General features: G+C 39.0%; 1 protein-coding gene and 1 long non-coding RNA gene across 3 annotated transcripts in view; one reads left to right on the top strand and one right to left on the bottom strand.

The window, feature by feature from the left end:
* Window positions 1-1,883: 1,883 nt before the first annotated feature.
* CDKN2B (cyclin dependent kinase inhibitor 2B) lies at window positions 1,884-12,525 on the bottom strand. Of its 2 annotated transcripts, XR_015555456.1 has the most exons (3): window positions 12,033-12,525; window positions 8,613-9,734; window positions 1,884-6,404 (listed from the first exon to the last, which is right to left on the bottom strand). XR_015555456.1 is itself a non-coding variant. In XM_004428395.3 (2 exons), the coding sequence occupies exons 1-2, from the start codon at window positions 12,186-12,188 to the stop codon at window positions 9,474-9,476; spliced, it is 417 nt and encodes a 138-aa protein (XP_004428452.1). In that variant the 5' UTR covers window positions 12,189-12,525; the 3' UTR covers window positions 8,049-9,473. The 2 variants fall into 2 exon arrangements, 1 of the variants encoding a protein (XP_004428452.1); XM_004428395.3 differs by lacking the exon at window positions 1,884-6,404 and having other exon boundaries at window positions 8,049-9,734.
* Window positions 12,526-18,390: 5,865 nt separating this feature from the next.
* The window catches only part of LOC147914432 (uncharacterized), a 31,874-nt gene continuing 29,351 nt past the window's right edge, over window positions 18,391-20,913 (top strand). The window contains exon 1 of the long non-coding RNA XR_015555319.1: window positions 18,391-18,432. This is a non-coding gene — a long non-coding RNA (uncharacterized LOC147914432). The remainder of the gene's footprint in view (window positions 18,433-20,913) is intronic.

Here is a 20,913-nt window from a genome sequence, read left to right on the forward strand (position 1 = left end):
AGACAGGCTCGCTGGAGACCTAGGGAAGAGATGATGTTGCAGTTTTGAGTCAGAAGGCAGCCTGGAGACAGAATTTCTTCTTCTTTGGGGAACCTGTTTTTTCACTTAAGGCCTTCAACTGATTGGATGAGGCCCATACACATTATGAAGGATAATCTGCTTTATTCAAAGTCTATGGATTTAAATGTTAATTATTTTTTTAAAAAATGCCTTCACAGCAACATCTAGGCTGCAGTTTGACCAAACAATGGGGTACCATAGCCTAGCCAAGTTGACACATGAAATTAAACATCATATTATCCCATTATGCCTGAGGGGTCTGCTGAGCCTCAGTTTCCCAGCCAAGTTTAAATTCAGGGATCTGTCTGTATGGATTGGGCCTGTATAGCTTAACCTATAATCATTTCCTCTCCACCCAAACTTGTTCCGTGGACAAGGGGAGTCACCCTCTTCAGAGGAACGCCATTTGAGTAAGAGCATTGAATAAGAGTATTATACAGAAAGCTCTGTGTTCAATGAATATAAATTTTAAAATTTAGACTTAAATTCCATCTTGGTTTTCCCCTGCTGCCCAACACCTGTGTTTTGTTAGTTACGGAATGCAGGGGAATTCTATCTAATTTTAATATTAGACTAAGCAAAATACAATTATGAAGATGAATCTGTAGCAAAACAACCAATTTGTGGCATTCCAAGGACTTTTAGAATTCCAAGTGACTTTTGGCTAGGTGCGCTTCAAAAAAGTGTATGATCAAGAACTGAGCAGTATTATGTGCGTGCCCTATCACTTATATTACTTATTTTATCCTCACAGTGGCCCTTTGAATTTGGGATTACTACCCCTACTTTACAGGTAAGAATGCTGAGGCCCAGAGGGGCTCAAACCATGGACACTGTCTGGCCAGCAAGTGCCAGGGCTGGAATCATCAAGAAGGGCTTTGGACTGCAAGCCCTGTGCTCCTTCTGGTGTACTAAAGGCTGGAGTCGACAGGAGTGAGCTATTGGTGGGTCATCTGTGCAGACAGAGAATCACTGAATGTTGGAGTTTTTCTTTGCTATTTTCCTTTGGCCTAAAAAACTGACTCTGCAGATGTGAGTTTTTGAGTGGAGGAAAATTATTTTCCATTTTGGATCAGCAAATTCATCCCACAGGCACATAGGAGGGGGCACTTTACTTAACATACTTTGTCTTGTGCCACCTTCCCCCATCCCAGGATGTCCCAGGACACTAGCTTTTTCCCGCAGGTAACTCTTGATTATCCAAATTCCATGAGAAATTTTGCTAATATTGGACATGCTTAAACTGAAAATCCCAAAGATATAAGACAAAAGACACCATAAGCAAGGTTTTAAAACTATTATTTGAACATATATGACAAAAAGTTAACTTCTAGAATATATAAATAAAAACATAAATGAGTAAAAAGATAACCCAGTAGAAAAATGAGCAAAGAATATAATGGGCAGTTTATAGTAGAGGATATACAAATGGTCAAAAAATATATGAAAAGATATCTAATTTTACTCATTAGTAAAGAAATGTAATAGAACAATGACATATACCTATAGGTGTAGCAGAAATAAAAAGGAGTGATAACTTTGGCAAACTTGTCAAGAAACAATCACTCTTATACATTATTGTAACTTGGTGCAATTGTTTTGGAAGGCAATTTTACACTATTCTTCAAAATTGTATGGGCATATATGGACCCTTTGACTCAGCGATTCCACTTCTATAACTTGTATAAGTATGCAAAGATACACATACATAAATATATGTATGGAAATATATATACTATATATGTAGTGTGTGTATATATTTATGGAAAGAAATATATATTATATATGTATGTATATATACATATATAAAGATACATGTACCCTTTGACTCAGCAATTACACTCCTATAACTCATATAAGTATGAAAAGTATATATAAGTATATATATACATATATGTAAATATTGAAGATATATAAATAAACACATATATAAACACACTCATATAAGTATGGAAAGATTTTACACACAGACACACATGCACAGACACACTCTCTGTGTGTGTGGGTGTGTGTATGAGAGAGAGAGAGAGAGAGAGAGAGAGAGAGATATGTACCCTTAGCCTCAGCAATTTCACTCCTATAAATTGCTGCAGGTAGCTCATATAAGGATGCAAAGAAGGTTCTTTATAGCATCATATGTAGTAGTATAAAAAAGAGCAGGAAAGGAAAAAGGACACAATTTAGATGTTTGTCAACAGGAGGCTGGTTTTAAAACATTTGGGTTCATCCATAAAATACAAAACTATGCACCCATTAAAAAATGAAGAGCATCTATATGTCCAGAAAATGGAAGTTGTCAAAGGTCTATTACTAATCAAGAAAACAAGTTGCAGAATAGTATGGTCCCATTTATGTTTTCCAAATATCTGTGTTGGGGGAGGTGTGTTTACAATTACATGTATCCATGTTTCTGGGAGGTTAATTAAAAATTTTTAAAAATAGTGGTTATCCCTGGGTAGTGAGAATGAGAAGGTAGGGAGGTCTCAGGAGATTTTTACCTCATTCTGTTTATTTTCTGTACTGTTTGCAAGTTTACCATGAATGAGAACTTTAAAGTAACCACAGAAATTTGGGACCCCAAACCCAGAGATTCTAATTCTTAGACCTGAAGTTGGTCAGTAAATCTCAATTTTAGAACACCTCCATGGGTGATTCTGATATGAAGCCAGCGTGCAGAACCACTTCCCTTTCTGTTGGTCTTAAATGACTGGTCAGGACAGCATGGTCATTGTACAGATGTAATAAATTCCTGGGGGCGAATGTAAAATGAGATGTCATTTAATTTTTCTTTAGAAAGGGAATGACATTAAATTATTCTGTTTAGGATGGGATTTAAACAGAAGGCTCCTGAAATCCTGGAATAGATCCATATGTGAAAACTCTATCAAAGGCAGCCAGAGATTAGAGAGTAGTAGAGGATGACAAAATATTTGAGGCAAGGTTATAGTTTATAACTCCAGGTGGCATCTTGGGAGGGAATACAGAGGACTGGGAAGGGGACTGCTGTGCATTAGGAAAGGTGATAGAGCTTAGCAACTCATAACCCACAGATGGAATGAGGAGCCCTTGGGTATAAATATTTCCAATACTCACCCTTCAGAAGAAAACTCCATGTGTTGTCAATAATCTGTTGACTATCTGTGGGTTTGTGAACAGAATAAATTGCTTACTATTTTATGTCTATATGTTATTTCTTATAAACATATTATAAAATATGTAATAACATATATGGAAGTTATTTACAGCTTAACCTGATAAAGAAAACAAAAGGCAATTATTTATACTAAGAGATGAGTGAAACCTGAATAACAATGGATAATCCTTACATATTTGGTTTGGGATTATATTGAAAGCCAAACAGCAAACACTCATTACTGGTCCTCACTCCCACTTGTTACCCACAGCCCAGTACCTAGTATCTGGTGCAGAAGAAAGTGGGATTCTCAGGGAGACTCATTTTTCAGCTAAGGCAAGGAGATAGAGAAATTTGTGAAGGGATAAGAAGGTAGAGGGGAGTTTGCTTAAAGTGAAACGGAGACTTAGAGGTCACATAAGAAAGAGTTCAAAGAAAGTAGCAACAACCCTATCATAACAGAATATTTGAATGAGAGGATAGATAAATAGAAGATTACACATTTTGGGAGAAGGCCAAATATGAAAGGGAAATGAGACATGGTTTAATTAGTATAATTGCTCTTAAAGTTTTGACTTAAACTCTGTTGTAAAATATTTTCTGTGTCAGCACTGACTCTGTATGTCTACTGGAGGTCTAATGCCAGGGGCTTCTGGGTGCGAAGAGGATTCATAGTTGTTTGGGGTTCCTTTGTAAACTTTCAGTATAATGTAGATAGCTGTGAGTTGGCATATCATCTTCATACATCTCTCATAGTCCCCCCCGCCCCACAAAATCTTTGGTTTATATTTATTTCACACTTCAAATTAGTAAATTAGAGTTGGGTGCTCAGTTTTGACGTACATGTTGATTTATATTACTGTGCTTAATATGTAATTCGTGCCAGTTACATATTATTTCATTAGCAGCACTTGCTTCAAAGCAAATTTTCCTTTATTACAGAATTAATAAAGGGATGACATATAAAAGTTACTGTTTCTATAAGTACTTTTTTTCTTGTGCAAGGAACGAATTTAAAATCTTCTGAGTAGAGGACTCAAGAGGCAAGAAAGGAGTCATCCATTTGTAATAGCTGAATTTGAGAAAAGTTTTATAGAAAATCAAGATAGTGGGGAATGAGCAGATTCCTATTATTTGAGGCCTGGAAATATTTCACAAATTCCAGCAGCATGTAGACCATGTACAGTTTGTTTTGGTTTGATTTGATTAATTCTGTTGAACTATTGACCCATCTTCCACAAAACACCACCATGCTGCTCTCTTTCTATTCCTTTTGTTGCTTTCTTTCATCTCATTCTCTGCCCTCCTGAAATGGCCGATATGTGCATATTCAGGTGACATAGAACTCTTCCCTAACCAGCTGGTTCCTACTATCACCCAGGCAAAATTTAAGGACTTAAAGTTTCAGGGAATCCGATGGAAACAAACCAGAAAGTACAGACCCTTAGAAACAGGTCTGTAAAGTCTGTGCCAACTGTTTACAGAGTTACTCATCTTCTCGTGACTTCTACATGTTTTAAGCATTCTCTTTCCTTTGCACTTTCTGTTTCTTTTAATATCCCGGACCTTTTCTCTTGGTTTTAACTCCTACACCAACCCCATTTAGGTCAAAATCCCTTATTATATGCTCATTTAAAAACCACTTTTTCTTTCAGATCACTTACATTAGTTTGTAAATATCGACTTCAGCATTATTTTATAAATCTATTGGGTCTACTTGCTTATCTCACTTTAAGAAACTAATTCTTCTAGTGGCTCTGAGTGGCATGAGAGAAATGCAAAAAGCAACAGGAAAAATTAGAGTTAAGATGAAGTGGGAAAGATTTTATAATTAAAGTATTTATTTTGCAAAGCATCTTTTCTTTCCTAGTTCCCACAAACTTGTCTGTCATTTTTCAGCTACCTAGTGGAGGTGGTGCTTATAAAGATATTTCCCCCTCTAGTGCTCCAGAATTTAAAAATGTGTGTCTCCTCTCCATTCCTCTATATCTCTTTCCTTGGCTCATACCATGGCAAGATTATTACTAATAAAATGTAAGACTCCACTACAGTCATGTTGGCAACAAACTCATAAAAGGATAAAACTTCGGTGATCGTAGGGAACTTAGAATCCAGTCCAACTCCCACCTGTTATAGATGAGGAAAATTGAGGCTCATCAAAGTTATATGACTTAGTAAGTCATATATTGAATTAGCTGAAGAACCAATACTGGAAGCCAGGCCTTGTATCTTCCAATCAAGTGCTAATTTTTCTTTCCTCCATTCTCTCTTTATTCCCTGGGGTTATAAGTAGAACAGGAGAAGATATTGAAAGTATTGGGATTCAACTGTTGGTGCTCCTTCAAGTAATTTTTGAAATTTTCTTTTTTAAATATATGTTCTATCTATCATCTGTCAACCTCTATATATTTATTCGTAGCTTGGTAATTGAACAGTGTGAAATTACATCAACCTAAAAATTCTTCTTCAAATTTTCACAAAATAACTAGTTTGTTAATAATGAAAACCTACTAACCATGTTAGAATTTGGTTATGATTAGCTGCTGACATAAACGTGAAAGCAGACCTCTTGTACTTCAGACGACACCAGCTTTTGCATTTGCTTCAGAAGGCAGTCCACAAAAGTGCTTCTTCAGATGATTTCTGTCATTTTTCTAGATCACTAATTTTACTTGCTCTTCTTTTGGTAGAAGGCAAATGTCTTGAACATTGGAAAAATTATACCCTATCATAAAAACAATCAGCCTCTGGTAAAGCATAAAAGGAAAATAAGCGTGAAATAATTTTTGAAATAATTGACAGGTAATTATAGAGGTGGTGAAAGAAATCCCTATGGAATATTACATATTAACATACAAGTAGTTTGTTTTTAACGTTTCCCATAAAGGAAGGGCAATATAGATCTCAGTGTAAGTGTAAGTTAAATTGTATTTATTTGCTGAAGGCCAGTTACCTAGCTTCATAAGATGAATTGTTTGGTCCTGGACATCATATTGTGTTTGCCATAATACAGAAATAAAATATCATAAAAGCATTCCTATGTACACACTTTCTCAAAGCTGTTTGGAATTTTATGGATCATGAGCTCTCCTTTTGAATGTTTCATTCCTTAGATCTGAAATTACTAATTTTAGCCATTAGAGCACAAGAAACTTTAGAGAGATTTTGCTTTCGTAGTAAATCATCCTTGTTTCTTCATCCATGCACTCAGCTGAAAAAGGAAATATAAAAATGAGGCCAAATGAATAAAATTAATGAATTCTGAATTTATTTCACTTCCAGATCTTGGAATGAAGTTCAGGTAGTAAGATCTGGTAAAAATCTTGGTAATATTTTAGACTTAGATATAGAAATTAAGATATATATTTTTCTATAATTTCACAATGGAGCCAGAAGTAGGGTTCATGTATATAGAGCTATATTTGTTTGTGTGTATCCTTCAAACTGGAATCTTTAACAAATTTAACAGTGTATACCTCCTTGTGATGCTGATAAAACACATCAGCCAAACCTGTCTATCAGGTGGCTTTTGAAAACTGAATTTACTTTTACATGCATTAACAAATTACTATTTCAGTGCAACCAGGTGGTACTTGATTTCCAATAATGTTTTAGTATATATATATTCATAAAACAAAAAACAATGTAATCTAGTACTGTGAGATCCACAACCATATTTTCTTGTTTTAGTTTCCTTTAATATCAGGTTGTCATTCAGTTCCACAATTTCTTTAAATTAGGAATGAAATCACATGTTTCATATGTATTTCAAGGGATTATTATTTTTCATTACTCAGCCTCATACAACTAGCAAATTTGAATATCTTGGAACTTAAGTAGAAGAAAAAATGAGGGATTCATAAGTCAAATGGAAGATTTTAAATGATCAATTGACTTCTTTTATGCAGAATGCTTCTTAGTAATTGTAAAACAATATAAACTTTAAAAATACTATTCTTGTAGCCAATAATGATTGGGTGGTTAAGTGATAACTAGAATTGTATTTTCTGTCCTTATGGCTTAATTTGAGAGTGGGGTTTCCATTATCTTTGTTCCAAAAGTGTTTTTTAGGTCTTTCTTTTGGGGCTATTCTCCATATTGTTCACATTTTAAAATAGATTTAAAACAATCTGTTCAGATTTAGTAGATACCATAGAAACAAAAAGGAACTATCCTAGGAACTTACAAGGGAGATCTTTCTGCATTTTTTTTAAGTAGTTGACTTTATATCTATCATTAGTAATTTTGGAGAACAGGATGGAGCAGTGGGAAAACAAAACAAAACAAAATCATAAGCTTTGGCGCCAGACAGACTTACTTTGCACAACCATGGAATGAATATCTTGTGACCTTTGAGAAGTTACTTGATATTTCTCTGTCTCATTGTCCTCATCTGGGAAACAATACCTATCTCTCAGGTTTGTTTTAAGTGTTAAATGAACAAATGTATTTTAAAGCAAGCTTGGCACAAGTTATTTGTCAAAATGTTTATATATTTTTTCCAATAAGATATGCTCTGATTCTTAACTAAGCTTCCCCAGTAATATATTCATTTAGGGAATAAAGAATTGACATAGAAGTAAAGATTTGTTTATTTAGCTCAAAGGGACCCCTTCTTATAAATCTCTCAAATTCATTTTTTTTCTGTTCCCTCGTTTCTCTCTCTCTCTCACACACACACACACAACAGGTGTAAATCTTTCTATGTTATGTGTAAGCAGTTTTTATAAACTGTTGTTATCACTTATCAACAATTATTAGAAAGAGTGCAAGAAGTGAACGCCTTTAACATTTCTCAGAAGTTAGTGGTAAATCCATGGACATGTTTTTAAACCAAATCACCCACATCTTGGAGTCCGATCTCTGTTGTTTTTTCTTTATTAAAGCAGTGAAGTATCAGTTGTTCTAGTGCTGTAATGAATCAAGCAAAACTGGAAATTAAATCCTAAAGCAGTGCACCTTTAGTCTGTCAGAGATATTAAGGTATTCCAAGAGCCATCATATATTTTCAACAGTTTTATACTCAGTCTACTCTTTCAGCAACCCTTTGGGAAATATCCCGAGATAATTTACTGGGTAAGTGCATCGATCTTCTAAAACACATTTGGAATATTTCATAGTTGGACCCCCTGAGACACTCTAGTAAAGGAAATAGAAAACTTAACAAAGAAATAAATAGATTAAGGATGAAAGTAAACTAGGCGTTGGCACTGTCCCATAGCATCATTTAAGAGCTGTAGGTCTTCCTCGCCTCTTTACCAAGGGCCACGAGTTACTTTGTTATTTAAAAAGTCTCCCCATTAAGTAAGACTGTTACTGAAGAACAACTCAGAAGTACAAAATATCACGCAATCTTTTCAAGAGGCAACCACAGGGGGGTTTCTGTATCCTATCGTATATAGATGAAGCAAATCGTTACCGTTAACCGCTACAGTTGCTCTTGCTACAATCCACCACCTCATGAGTGCGCTGACATCTGGACCACCACAGGAATCTCGCCTCCACTGAACAACAGCAAGCGCCAGCCCCTTTCTGAGAGCTGTTCTGCATCACCTTGACCCAGGGATTTTAGAACCTGTGGGCAAATTCGTGGTGGCTCCGCATCCTCTCTTCCCCGTCACTAGCCCGTGGAGCTGGGCACGAGTCTCAGGGCTTCTAGTGAGTATCGTTGTGCACGTGGCTTGCCGGGCACCGCACTGCGTGTAAAGCGTTGGGCACCTACTGACGCCCACATCCACCGTCCTCTTCTGGTCCTGTCTTCAGCTCTGCCCTCGTAGCCCCCAGGGCCTAACGCCGGAAGTGGGGGCTTACAGGGGGCTCCTTCAAGATCAGTGGGGTGAACTTATCAACTTATCACCTGCCTCCAGCCGAATGCCAATCATCGCCTCCTCCCACTCCGCCGCCAGCATCTTCCCGGTGAAGATCCGCAGGCACCGGGGTCGGTCGAGGATTTCTTCACATGCCACTTTTTGCCAGAAAACCCTGGAAAGCAAACGACACTTGGGAACTTCATATTCCTCTCCTAAATCTCGCTGGAAATCCATTTGCCTCACCTCTCTGCGTTTGGCTTCACGGTGAGTGTCGAGGGCGGGATCCAGGGGAAAAAAAAACACAGCAACTTACTCCCGGTCTGCCCCTCCTTCCCCGCAGGGAGTGAGTCGCCCAGGAAGGCTTTCAGGCTTTCCGCCGCTCCACGTCTGCAGCCTTCATTGAACTAAGTTGGGGTGGGGAACTGGGGAAAAAAGGAAAAGTCCTTGTGGGCGGCTGGGTGCCCCCGCCATCAATCTCCCGCGGCCGCGCGCAGGTACCGGGCGACGTCGCGGTGGCCCCGCTCCTCAGCCAGGTCCACGGGCAGGCGGCCCCAGGCGTCGCGCACGTCCAGCCGCGCCCCGGCTCGGTGCAGCGCCACCAGCGTGTCCAGGAAGCCCTCCCGGGCCGCGTCGTGCACGGGTCGGGTGAGGGTGGCGGGGTCCGCGCGGTTGGGGTCCGCGCCGTGGAGCAGCAGCAGCTCGGCCACGCGGGCGCTGCCCATCATCATGACCTGCGGGGGAGAGCAGCGTGGTCAGGGCGAGGGTGTAGGCTGCGAGATGCAGGCTTGGGCAGGGACAGGTAGAGCCATTTCAAAGAAATACCTATTCATGAAGTATCCACCTATTGCCGCAGAGCTTCCAAGCCTCAGGAGTTCAGTTACGCTCTATTCGCTGATGCAATAACCCCCCACCCTCCAGTTATTCTCTCCCCTCCTCTCTCCTCAGCCCTAATTGAGTTCCATTTTATTCTTCAAACGTGCGGAGACAAGAAAGAGCAAATGATAAAATGCTTATCGTCGTTGTGGGAAGTTTTTTTAATTTCCATCAGAACATGGGAATCTATTTTGTTATATGATTTATGGGCCAAGTTAAGTTGAAAAGCTTTTAAAGTCTTAAATTATTTCCCTTGCTTTCCCCCCACCCCAGCCATAATCTGGGTTTAAAATATTCATTAAGCAGTCAGTTAATATATTTTTTAGAAGTCAGAGCAATGCTTTAAGGGAGAAAATAAGAAACAACTAAGTTTAAAATAAGGTTTATTTTGTTTAGTTCTCGTAGTAAATCCCCTGCGGAAGGCTTTTGTTTTTAACTGTTATATATGTCTGTGCTCGTAAGTGGAATATAGTCCAACAATTTGTGCCAAAATTGCAGATGGAGCGGAAAAAGTAAATAAAGTCATGCACAGTTTTATAAAATGATGAAAACAAATTGTTTTTAATGAACAGTTTACCATTTTAATATTTTAAGTTAATGTTATAGTAAGGGCTAAAGTTTAGAGGGTAATATATTTAATGTAACATGTCAAATAAACACTATATTTACATTGTACAGGATTTTATAATGTGCTAGGATTTTATAATATTAAATAGTAAATATTTTGCTATATAAAAAAGAGCTTGGATGTTAGCAATCCAATCAGAGCAACGCATAAGTTAGCAATGCAGGAATCCTATAGTAGCCATTTGTGTAAATGTACATTATGCAAGCATTTACTTTCTTATTTTAACAATAAAACAATTTTTGATAACTATCCAAAATGGAGTTATTTGTTCTTGTGAGTTTGTTTTAAAATGTACCATGTAATTGAAAGTATACTATTTTTCTTGTTTTATGACTATTAAGAACATCCATTTCCTCTCTTAAAAACCAAGAAATGTTATCATTTCTACTAGTGATGTAAAGGGTATTTCACATACAGAGATGAGGAGAAAAAAGTGGTTCTTAATATCTCAAGAAATGCCAAATTAAAACCATAAAACCTCTTTTTACAATTATTAATATAATTTGAAATCTTTAAGAACTACTTAATATTTTTGCTGCTTAAAACCCTCATTTCTTATAACACTTTCTAAGAATTCAAAAGGAATGAACACATTTTCTTTAAAATCTACATGACTAACAAGATTCCTTAATAATAGCTTGGCTCTGGAAGGTGATAGTGAGGTGAATAATAAATATGATCATCAAAGTTAACAGTAAAGCACAAAACATTATTTTAGACTTTAAAGGAATTAAAAAATATACCAGTCCTAATTAAAGTGGAATTAATAGTTAAACAAATTGAATAAATGGATTTTAGCAATGAAGAGGCTAATTATTTATGAAGACCCCTTGCCATTTAAAAAGGATCTAACAGTTGCTTCAGGAATGCTCTTGTAATCTGAGCATTCAGTATAATTAAATAATAAAAATCTATAGAAACATATTTTTTTTGTTATGTAACACATAAGAGACACTGCCAACACAAAATAAAAGGAATTAAGTACTGTGGTTAAGGAATTGTCTCATTCCTTTGTATTCAGTTCCCCTCTATGAGGAAAGAATACAAAGAATTTCATATCGTAGCTTAAAAGTTCACGGTGAATTTTTTTTCATGTGCTATGATTTTATATGATTCCTTAAATCCAATCTAGATTGTATAATTTGTAATTTACTTATCTCTATCGTTGAAAGTTGATCGCTGTTTGCTGAAAAGCAGACAAGACAAAGTAGTTCTCCCAAAATAACCCCTCCTTTCCCCTTTTCCTCCCCAACTGAATCTGTCCCTTGCATCTCTGATCCTGAGACGGGAGAGGGAATACTGATATTTTTTTCCACCATTAAAAACTAAACTGAAGCATTGAGTTTCTCAATCCCTTTCTTTAGAATTTTTGGTGGGTGAAAACCTGCTTTACACCCGGGCTTCACACCTCCAGCAAGGGAGACACAGGTCTCCGTCGGCGCAGATCTAGGTCCCAGCCGCGTCCTACGGAGGCCGCGCCCCCGCGTTCGTGCGCCCCCTGCCGGCGAGGCCCCGGGGCCCCAGCTACCTGGATCGGGCGCCTCCCGAAGCCGTTGACTCCGTTGGGATCTGCACCGGCTTCCAGGAGCTGCTGCACGGTCTCCACTTGCCCCCGCGCCGCGGCGTTGGCCAGGCCCGCGTCGCCGCCGCCACCACCGAGCATGCCCTTGTCCTCGTCGCGCATCTCGCAGCCCCGAGACGCAAACTGGCCCGGATGATCCACCGCCGGCCGTGAGCTTCGCGACGCTCTTCCCTCCCTCCGCACCTCGCCCAGGCGCGCTCGCCCCTCCCCGGGAGAGCTCAGCTCAGCGTCAGTCCCCTTTCGCTGTCCCTCCGCGGCTTGGGGGCCCGCGCAGCGGCCGAGCGGCCCGGGGGTGAGCCGGGCTTTTCCCGGCTCGCGCCCAGGAAAAGGCGCCTCGCGCGGCCGCAGCCTCGCGCGCAGCGGCTCCGACCGCAGAGTGCGGGCGCGTCGCAGCGTCCTCCCCGCCGCACTACGCTCGGGCGGAGTGGAGAGCCGGCGGGGAACGAGTCCGTTTCCAGCTGGGCGGTGGGGCCGGGTCTCCCCACCCCCTTAGGCTCCGCCCCCTGCCCGGCCGGCCGGCGCGGGCGCATCCCACTGCTGGCGGGAAGGCCCGGCCCACAGACGACGTCACAGCCGACGAGGGTGGGGGCGGGGGGAGCCTGCCCAGAAGGTCTGGAGCGCATGCGCCACACAGTGGCGCGCTGAGCCGGCAGCGCTGCTCGCCTGGTGTCCAGCAAGGCCTTGGCTGAGCTTTTGGAAACGTCGAATCAATGCTCTCAGCTCCTAATCCCCTCCCTCCAGCAGGAGGAGCAGAGGATTTCTTTTCTTTCAGCCCCGGGCCAGCTGGTTTCACTCTTGAGACGTTAGGCTCTCCTTGTGTAATCGAATGGCTGCGGAAAAGCATTGAAAATAACCCCATCTCTCCCTTAAGATATCTGAAAGTGACAGCTCTGCACCTGACGTGCAGGTTAAATTCATCCCAGGCCGGTACCTGAACTTCACTAGCTTCACATCTTGCATCAACCTTAGCGATTTTCTTTTGGGTGTGTCTTCCTATTGGAATCAGCCAAAAATCAGTCGCAGTGAAAAATCCTGAGGCTGCTGTTTTGAATGTTTTGTACTCTTTTCATCTTTGAATTATGGATACAATCCTAAAACAAAAAACAAAACCAAAAAACACTAGTCTGAGATTGAGAGTGGCACCTTGGTACACATAAGACACTTAAAAAATATAAAGATATATTTTAAGAATCTAAGATCCCAGCTTCATGATATTTGAAGAGTAAATTTTTATTTGCACTCTTACCTATTTAAACCCACCTCAGCAAGTATTTGGTTTTTATTTATCATGAGTAATAAAGGAAATTTATGCGGTAATAATGAAACATAATAAAACAGGGGTGTGGTGCTGGGCCTGTCATTAAACAGGCTGAACCTGTCATTAAAGCCTCTTCTGAAGATTTAAAGGCCAAGTGCTTTTCTTTTCTTCCTAATCTTCCTAGGTGAGTTTGAATAAACATATTCATCACTTTAAAGATTTAAAAAATTATAGCTGATGCTTGATTGAAGTAGGAAGAGAACCACAAGTTATGTATCTGTTGCCTGAAAACTTTGGTAAGGAGCTACACGAGAGTGGGCCTCCCTTAACACTGAATGGTTCTTATTTACAACATTATTTTTGGTTCAGAGTGCTGAGGAAGACAGTTTTAAAGGGAGAGCAATTGCTTGCTTACAAATGAGAAACTCCATATGTTTCTTCTGGCATACCTTAGCTTGGACTGCCTCCCCCCAATCTGCTGTAGAGTGAGGAAGAACATTTAAAGACAGGGGGCCCATGGAAGTGGTGGTTAGGGCTTAACATCTACTGACTGAGCCTCAACAGAGTTGAAATCCACCCAGATGGGGAAAGGAAGGAGTCTGCGTTCGTAACAGTTTTTTACTCTCTCTCTCACTTCACCCTCATCTCTTAGTTTTCAGTTTCTTAATTTCTCTACCTTTCACTCTTACTTGAACCTCTGCTCTTATCTGGGAAAGAAAATGGTCGTTTTATTTGTTGATGGCAGTTTCATTCCTCGATCTAGCCCGAGGAATAGAAATCTACTTCTGGGGGGAAAGCATGGATGAGCTGTTTTTGTTTAGCCTTTGGGGCTGGTCCCCACGCACAGGTATTGGGGATTACAAGTATGTAGGTAGAATGGGAGAAGGAAGAGGAAAGATGGACAGTGGGAAGTCAGAGTCTTTGGAACAGATGGCGTTGGTTCTTAGCCAGTCATCTTGAGAGCCTGAGTCACTAGACTGATATGGAGGTTGTGGTGGCAAATGGGCTCAGTCCAGAATATCATCATCAGAATGGCCTAGCTATTCTGAAATTTAGTTCACAGCCAAATGTAACAAGGCAGGTTGCCTTTTAGAGGAGTGTTGTTGAGATCTTCCCTCTAATGGATCCAATAATTAAATTTAGTTTGACAAAACTTAGTTCGGCATGTGCTGTATTCCAGGAGTGCACAGTTGAATAAGATACAGGTTCTAGATTTTAAGAAAATCTCCCTAGTGGACCTCAAAACTAACAAGTAGAGAGTTTCAGATTCAATGCAATCTCTATCAAAATTCCAATGGCATTTTTCAAAGAAATAGAATAATCTTAAAATTTGTATGGAACCACAAAAACCCCAAATAGCCCAAGCAATCTTAAGAAAGAACAAAGCTGGAGGCATCACACTTCTTGACTTCAAACTATATTACAAAGCTATAGTAATTAAAACAGTATGGTATTAGCAGATAGATCAGTGGAACAGAATCAAGAAACCATAAATAAATCCACACATATATGGTCAATTAATTTATGACAAAGGAGCCAAGAATATACAATGGGGAAAGGACAGTCTCTTCAATAAATGGTGCTGGGAAAACTGGACAGCCACATGCAAAAGAATGACATTGAACCACTATCTTACACCATACACAAAAATTAACTCAAAACGAGTTAACCACTTGAACATAAGACCTGAAACCATAAAAATGCTGGAAGAAAACAGGAAATAATCTCCTTGACATGGGCCTTGGCAATGATTTTTTGAATCTGACACCAAAAGCAAAAGCAATTAAAGGAAAAATAAATAAATGGGACTACATCATGCTAAAAAGCTTCTGCACTGCAAAGGAAACTATCAACAAAATGAAAAGGCAACCTACTGAATGGGAGAAAATATTTGCAAATCATATATCTAATAAGGGACTAACATCTAAAATATATAAAAAACTTATACAACTCAATAGCAGAAAAACAAACAATCCAATTTACAAAAGGCCAGAGAACCTGAATAGATATTTTTTCCAAAGAAGACATACAGATGGGCAACATGAAAAGATGCTCAGCCTCATTAATCATCAGGGAAATGAAAATCAAAACCACAATGAGATATCACCTCACACCTATTAGAATGGCTATTAACAAAAAGACAAAAAAATAAGTGTTGGTGATGATGTGGAGAAAAGGGAACCCTTGTGCACTGTTAGTGGGAATGTAAAGTGATGCACCCACTGTGGAAAACAGTATGGAAGTTCCTCAAAAAATTAAAAATAGAAATATGATATGATCCTGAAATTCCACTTCTGGGTATTTTTCCAAAGAAAATGAAAACACTAACTTGAAAAGATATATGCATCCACATGTTCATTGCAGCATTATTTACAATAGCCAAGATATGGAAACAACTTAAGTGTCCATTGGTGGATGAATAGATAAAGAAATTATAGTATATATGTATGCAATAGAATATTATTGATCCATAAAAAAGAATGAAATCTTGCCATCTGTGACAACATGGATGGACCTCAAGGACATTATGCTAAGTGAAATAAGTCGAGTCAGACAGGGAAAGAAAAATACCATATGATCTCTTTTATATGTGGAATCTTAAAAAACAAAATGACAAAATAAAACTAAACAAAAAAACCAAGCTCATAGATACAGAGAATATATTGGTGATTGCCAGAGGTGGGGGGTAGGGAGTGGGAGCAATGTGTGAACTATTTTCTTTTTTAGTTTAAATAAATTGTTTTTTTTTTTTAAAGAACATATTTCCCAGTTTTATTGTAACAACTATCTCCTATTTCTCAGCTCTATAATTTCTCCTTTGGTATATTCTCATGTTTGAAGTCTAGTTCACTGCTGTGCAAGTCAGAATACTTATGAAGGTTAGTGGGGCAAACTACAGCCCCTGCAGCTGCAGCTGGTTGCAAGACCACTACTAATACTCATTGTCTCCCTCTTCAACCACCCATTCTAGATTCCCTCACCCTTAGTTCACACATCTGGTGGTCTAGGTGCTTAACTTGGTAAGGGACATAGATCACCATTCCTGAGAGTAGTGAGCTTGTCACCATGCCCTTCTCAGAGCGTAGCTCATGTCCCTTTACTATCATGGTTGGGCAGAGAGATATCAAGAGATATTCCAATACTTGGATATCAAATATGTTTTTCTCTTCTTAGATTCAGAAGCCCTACCTTTTCCTGATGGATGTGCTCAATTGCCCCCTTTAGAAAAGATGATTCCTTTGCTTGCTAACTGGTCTCTTAGCATGAAGAGCCTGAAGTGATGGGGCAGCACCGAGAGCGTAAATGGGACCCTTACAACGTCCCACGGTGAAATGTTCTCTCTATATGATCCAGGCTTCCCAGGACCACAGATTTTAAAATTGTAAGTGTGGAAAATATAAGTTCCTTGTGTGGGTTACAAAATATGATAAATAGAGCCACTCCTGCTTCCATACCTTAGTTCTCAGACCCACGTGTTCTTCCAGTTGAGGACATACCGTTATATAATGCCTGGTAGTTTCGGGTGTATAAAACATTCTGGATAAAGGTGCCCCATTCTACCAAGGAAAGCAGAGTGGATTAATATATTCTGTTTTGAATTAACATCAGTTACCAGGGATTTTTACTGTGGAGGGGACATGGCAGAAGGTATATCTGGCAATAGAGATGTAGCAATGTCTGGGTTCCAGAGGAGGGCCATCTAGAAATAGATGAAATAGAACCCTAGTTCATGAAAGGAAAAGCAGACACAATCTAGGAAAAATTTCAGGGTTCCAAATCAGAATGAGTTCAGGATAGAATTTACTCTCATTAGAGTTCTGTGTTATGACAAGGAACTGGGCCCAAAGCATTAGGATTGAGGAATTGAAGGAAAGGCTACTTGATGAATATCAAGGTATTCAAGAACTCAGATGTAGAACAACAGATTACTCGCAGGTTTCCTTTATTGAAAAAGTAGATGCAAGGATGAAAATAGTGCTTGAATATACTACTACTACATAACTATGTCACTTTAACTTCATTTTAATATGAGTACTTTTATGACTGCATAAAAATATGGCTGCATGAATTCCAAACTAGTTGATCATGAAAGCTAAGATCATGAATTTTTCTTAAACCAAAATGAACTTCCCTGGCCTAATCTTCTGAAACTTCATGCTTCATCAGCATGGGTAGATATGGCATGGTAGAGAAGAGAGGGAGAGTGGAGTGGGTACAAGCTAGCTAGTGCTGAAAAAAAAAAAGAAAGAAAAAAAAAAAGTAAGGGTCCTAGATTTTAAGAAACTGTCCCTAGCGGCACTCAAAAATAACAGGTACCGAGTTTCAATTTAATGTGATAACTTTACTGAGAGATGTATTTACAGGGTGTTTTGGGAATAAGGAAGAGGGGAGCTTAACTCAAGATGGAGGTGCAGGGAAAGTTTCTTAGAGGTGTTGTCAGCTAAAGAGAGTCTTTAAAGAACACATTGGAAATTAACTTTCTTGTGTTCTTATTTTGAGCCTTGGATTTCTCTGAAACTTAACAAAAGGCTTAGGAAAAGATAGCCTGAGCCAATTTTTGAACCACCTTCTTAGGCGGCAGGCATGGCCACAGTGTCTGAAAAATAAAATCTATTGGAAGTTGATAAGGAGATGGAAGAGAATTGTTCTTTGTTGAAGGGAACATAGGTAAAGAGTGGTAAGATAGGAAAAAAGCCAATGAACAGAATGATTGAGAATCTTCCACGAGGCAGATAAGTGAGCTTCGCGAAGCACGTTGACTAGAAAAGAACTTTGGGCCGGGGAAATGTTGCCAGGGGTATGCGCGATTACTAGTACCACGGACAGCGCCTCCCTATTAAGCACGTCTGGGTGGTCCTAACCTAATCCAGACAGAATTTCCTAGGAAGCTGCAAACTTGGTCTCCCAAAGCCTTTTTCTCTCCTGAAATTCAAAGGAAACCACGTGGAAGCTCAATGGACTTCTTTACAAAACCAGCTTGCTCAACCTAGTTTCCATATATTATTGGGTTATCTAACAGTATTCTCTATTCTCTCTCTCTCTTTTAGAAGAAGATGGAGCCAGAGAAGAGGAAAGGAAAGGGTGAAAGTGAGTAAGCCCTTAATAAAGAATATTAAATATTCTCTATATTTAAAAGAAGAGAGGAGAAATTACACTTATTGTCTACTCTGTTCCAAGTGCATTACCAGTATTATTTCATTTAACCCTCATAGAACTCCTATGTAATGTGCATTAGTATCTCAATTTTACAGACAAGACAAAGAGAAATTAAGTAACTTGCGTATTAGCTAATTATTATCGGAGGCAGTGTCTAACCTGCGTGGCTTCAGAGCCTTTACTTACACTACACAGTGTTTTTAGCAGCTGTCATGGTAGGCTTAGCTAGAAAAAAAGTGCAAAAACTGGCTTATAGTTTTTTTTTTTTCCAGTCTACACTGTGTTTTCCAGATGGCTTATCTCACAGCACACCCTTAATAGACTTCAAAGATGACATTTTACACGTAATACAATAGCACATTTGTCTTGGACAGTAGAGTGAGATAATGAAGCATATTACCTCTCCCTAAAACCCAGCTGTCTCTAGGATGAAACACAACCTGTTGTTAATGCTTTAAACACATTTAAGAGATGAAATGGATGGGAACATAGTGGGCAGCTAAAACTTGGAATTGTCACAGCTCTGCCTTTTAATGGGATGGATAATTTATAAGTGAGAAGAGAGAGCAAGTAAACAGTAAATTGGCATAGAATTTTGGAGGTAAATAGAAGGGAATGAGTAGAATCACTTCCAATAGTATAAACAATGCAGATCTCCAGTGATAATGTTTATATTCTAGTTGGTGAAACTATATATGAACTCACTATAAAAGGGTGAATAGAATCAGTTGAGTGACCAAGGGCAGTAGTGACATAACCATGTCCTCATTTGCATGTTCTTTGCATATGATTGGATCTAATACAGTGTTTCTAAGTGGGGCAAGAAGGAAATTCAGAATCATTTTGTGGCTTTTTAAAACTGTATATGACCCACCTCCCACCAGGAGGCTTGATTCTCTTCATTTCATCAGCTGAGATTTATTGCTCCAGGATCTACAAATATATCTCCTTTTTGTATCCCCATATATGTTTCTTATTTAATTGAATAGTGAACATATTTATCATTTTAGCATTTGTATTAGTTTGCTAGGGCTGTCATAACAAAATGCCACAGACTGGGTGGTTTAAACAACAGAAATGTTTTTTCTCACAGTTTTTGTTTCTCTTGAGGCCTCTTTCCTTGGGTTGTGGATGGTCACCATCCTGCAGCTGCTTCGCATAGTCCTCCCGCGTGCATGCAAACCCCTGGTATTTCTTTTGTGTGTCCAAATTTCCTCCTCTTATATACCAGTCAGATTGGATTAGGCTCACCCCAACAGCCTCATTTAACTTAATCATCCCTTTAAATGCCCTATCTTCAAATATAGTCACATTCCGAGATAATGGGGGTTAAGAAATTTAACATATGAATTTTGAGGGGACACAATTCAGTCCATAACAGAGTCTCTTCCAAGTTTTACGCATATTGCTTTTCATTTCTTTTTTTAGCTGTTATTAACAATTTGTTTATTTGAATAAGGATGAAAATAAGATCAACATATTGAAATTGGTTGAAATTCCACAAGTCTCTCATGTCTCTTTTAATTTATATGTTCTACTCTTTCTCTTTTCTTTCTTTCTTTCCCTTTCAATTTATTTGTTGCAGGAATTAGATTGTTCTGTAGTTTTCTGAAATCTGGACTTTGCAGAATGCTTCTTCATGATGACATTTAATACTTTTCTCTGTCACCTGTATTTCTTGTAATTTGTTATTTAGATCTAGAGTCTGGATGTGTTTCAGGTTTGATATTTTGGCAAAGATATTTCATAAGTAGTATTATAAACTTCCACCAAGAGACATATAATCTGGTTGTCTCCCTTTCTATGATTCTAGCAGCCATTTATGATTATTTTTTAGATCTATTGTTTCCTTAGGGGTTGCAAAATGGTGATATTCTAATCCTACCGTCCCTTCTTCATTTACTAGCTGGACTACTTCTAGAAAGAGAAAGTTTTCTTTATTATCTACTTGGTTGCCCTTAGATACATATAATAAAGGTAGAATAACTACTTTATTTTCAAATTTATTTGTATGTTTTCAAAATAAGGAATTGAGTCGCTACCATCCTCCAAAGGTGATTAATTGGTGTGTTTCAATCCACATATCATTCCTATTGATGCTCAAGTCCTATCTTTGACCAATGGGAGCTTCTGCAAGTTGGTTCCTGAGTCTTTTCAACATGACTTGGGTAGTCTTTGACAGAGTTCTTGATTTCTGGTATGACAATATATTCCAGTTTTATCTTGTGCGTTTCCTGTATTAAATACATAGTATCAACCATTCTCAAAGGAGTGCTGATTCTTTTTGTGGGAATGGTACTTAAAAAGAACAACCTGGAGGGGCCGGCCCGGTGGCGCAAGCGGTTAAGTGCGCGCACTCCGCTGCGGCGGCCCGGGGTTCGCTGGTTCGGATCCCGGGCACGCACCGATGCA

The sequence above is a fragment of the Ceratotherium simum genome, chromosome 20 (genome assembly GCF_057802395.1).
Source record: "Ceratotherium simum simum isolate JZ-2026a chromosome 20, ASM5780239v1, whole genome shotgun sequence".
In the NCBI taxonomy this organism is placed as follows: Eukaryota; Metazoa; Chordata; class Mammalia; order Perissodactyla; family Rhinocerotidae; genus Ceratotherium; species Ceratotherium simum.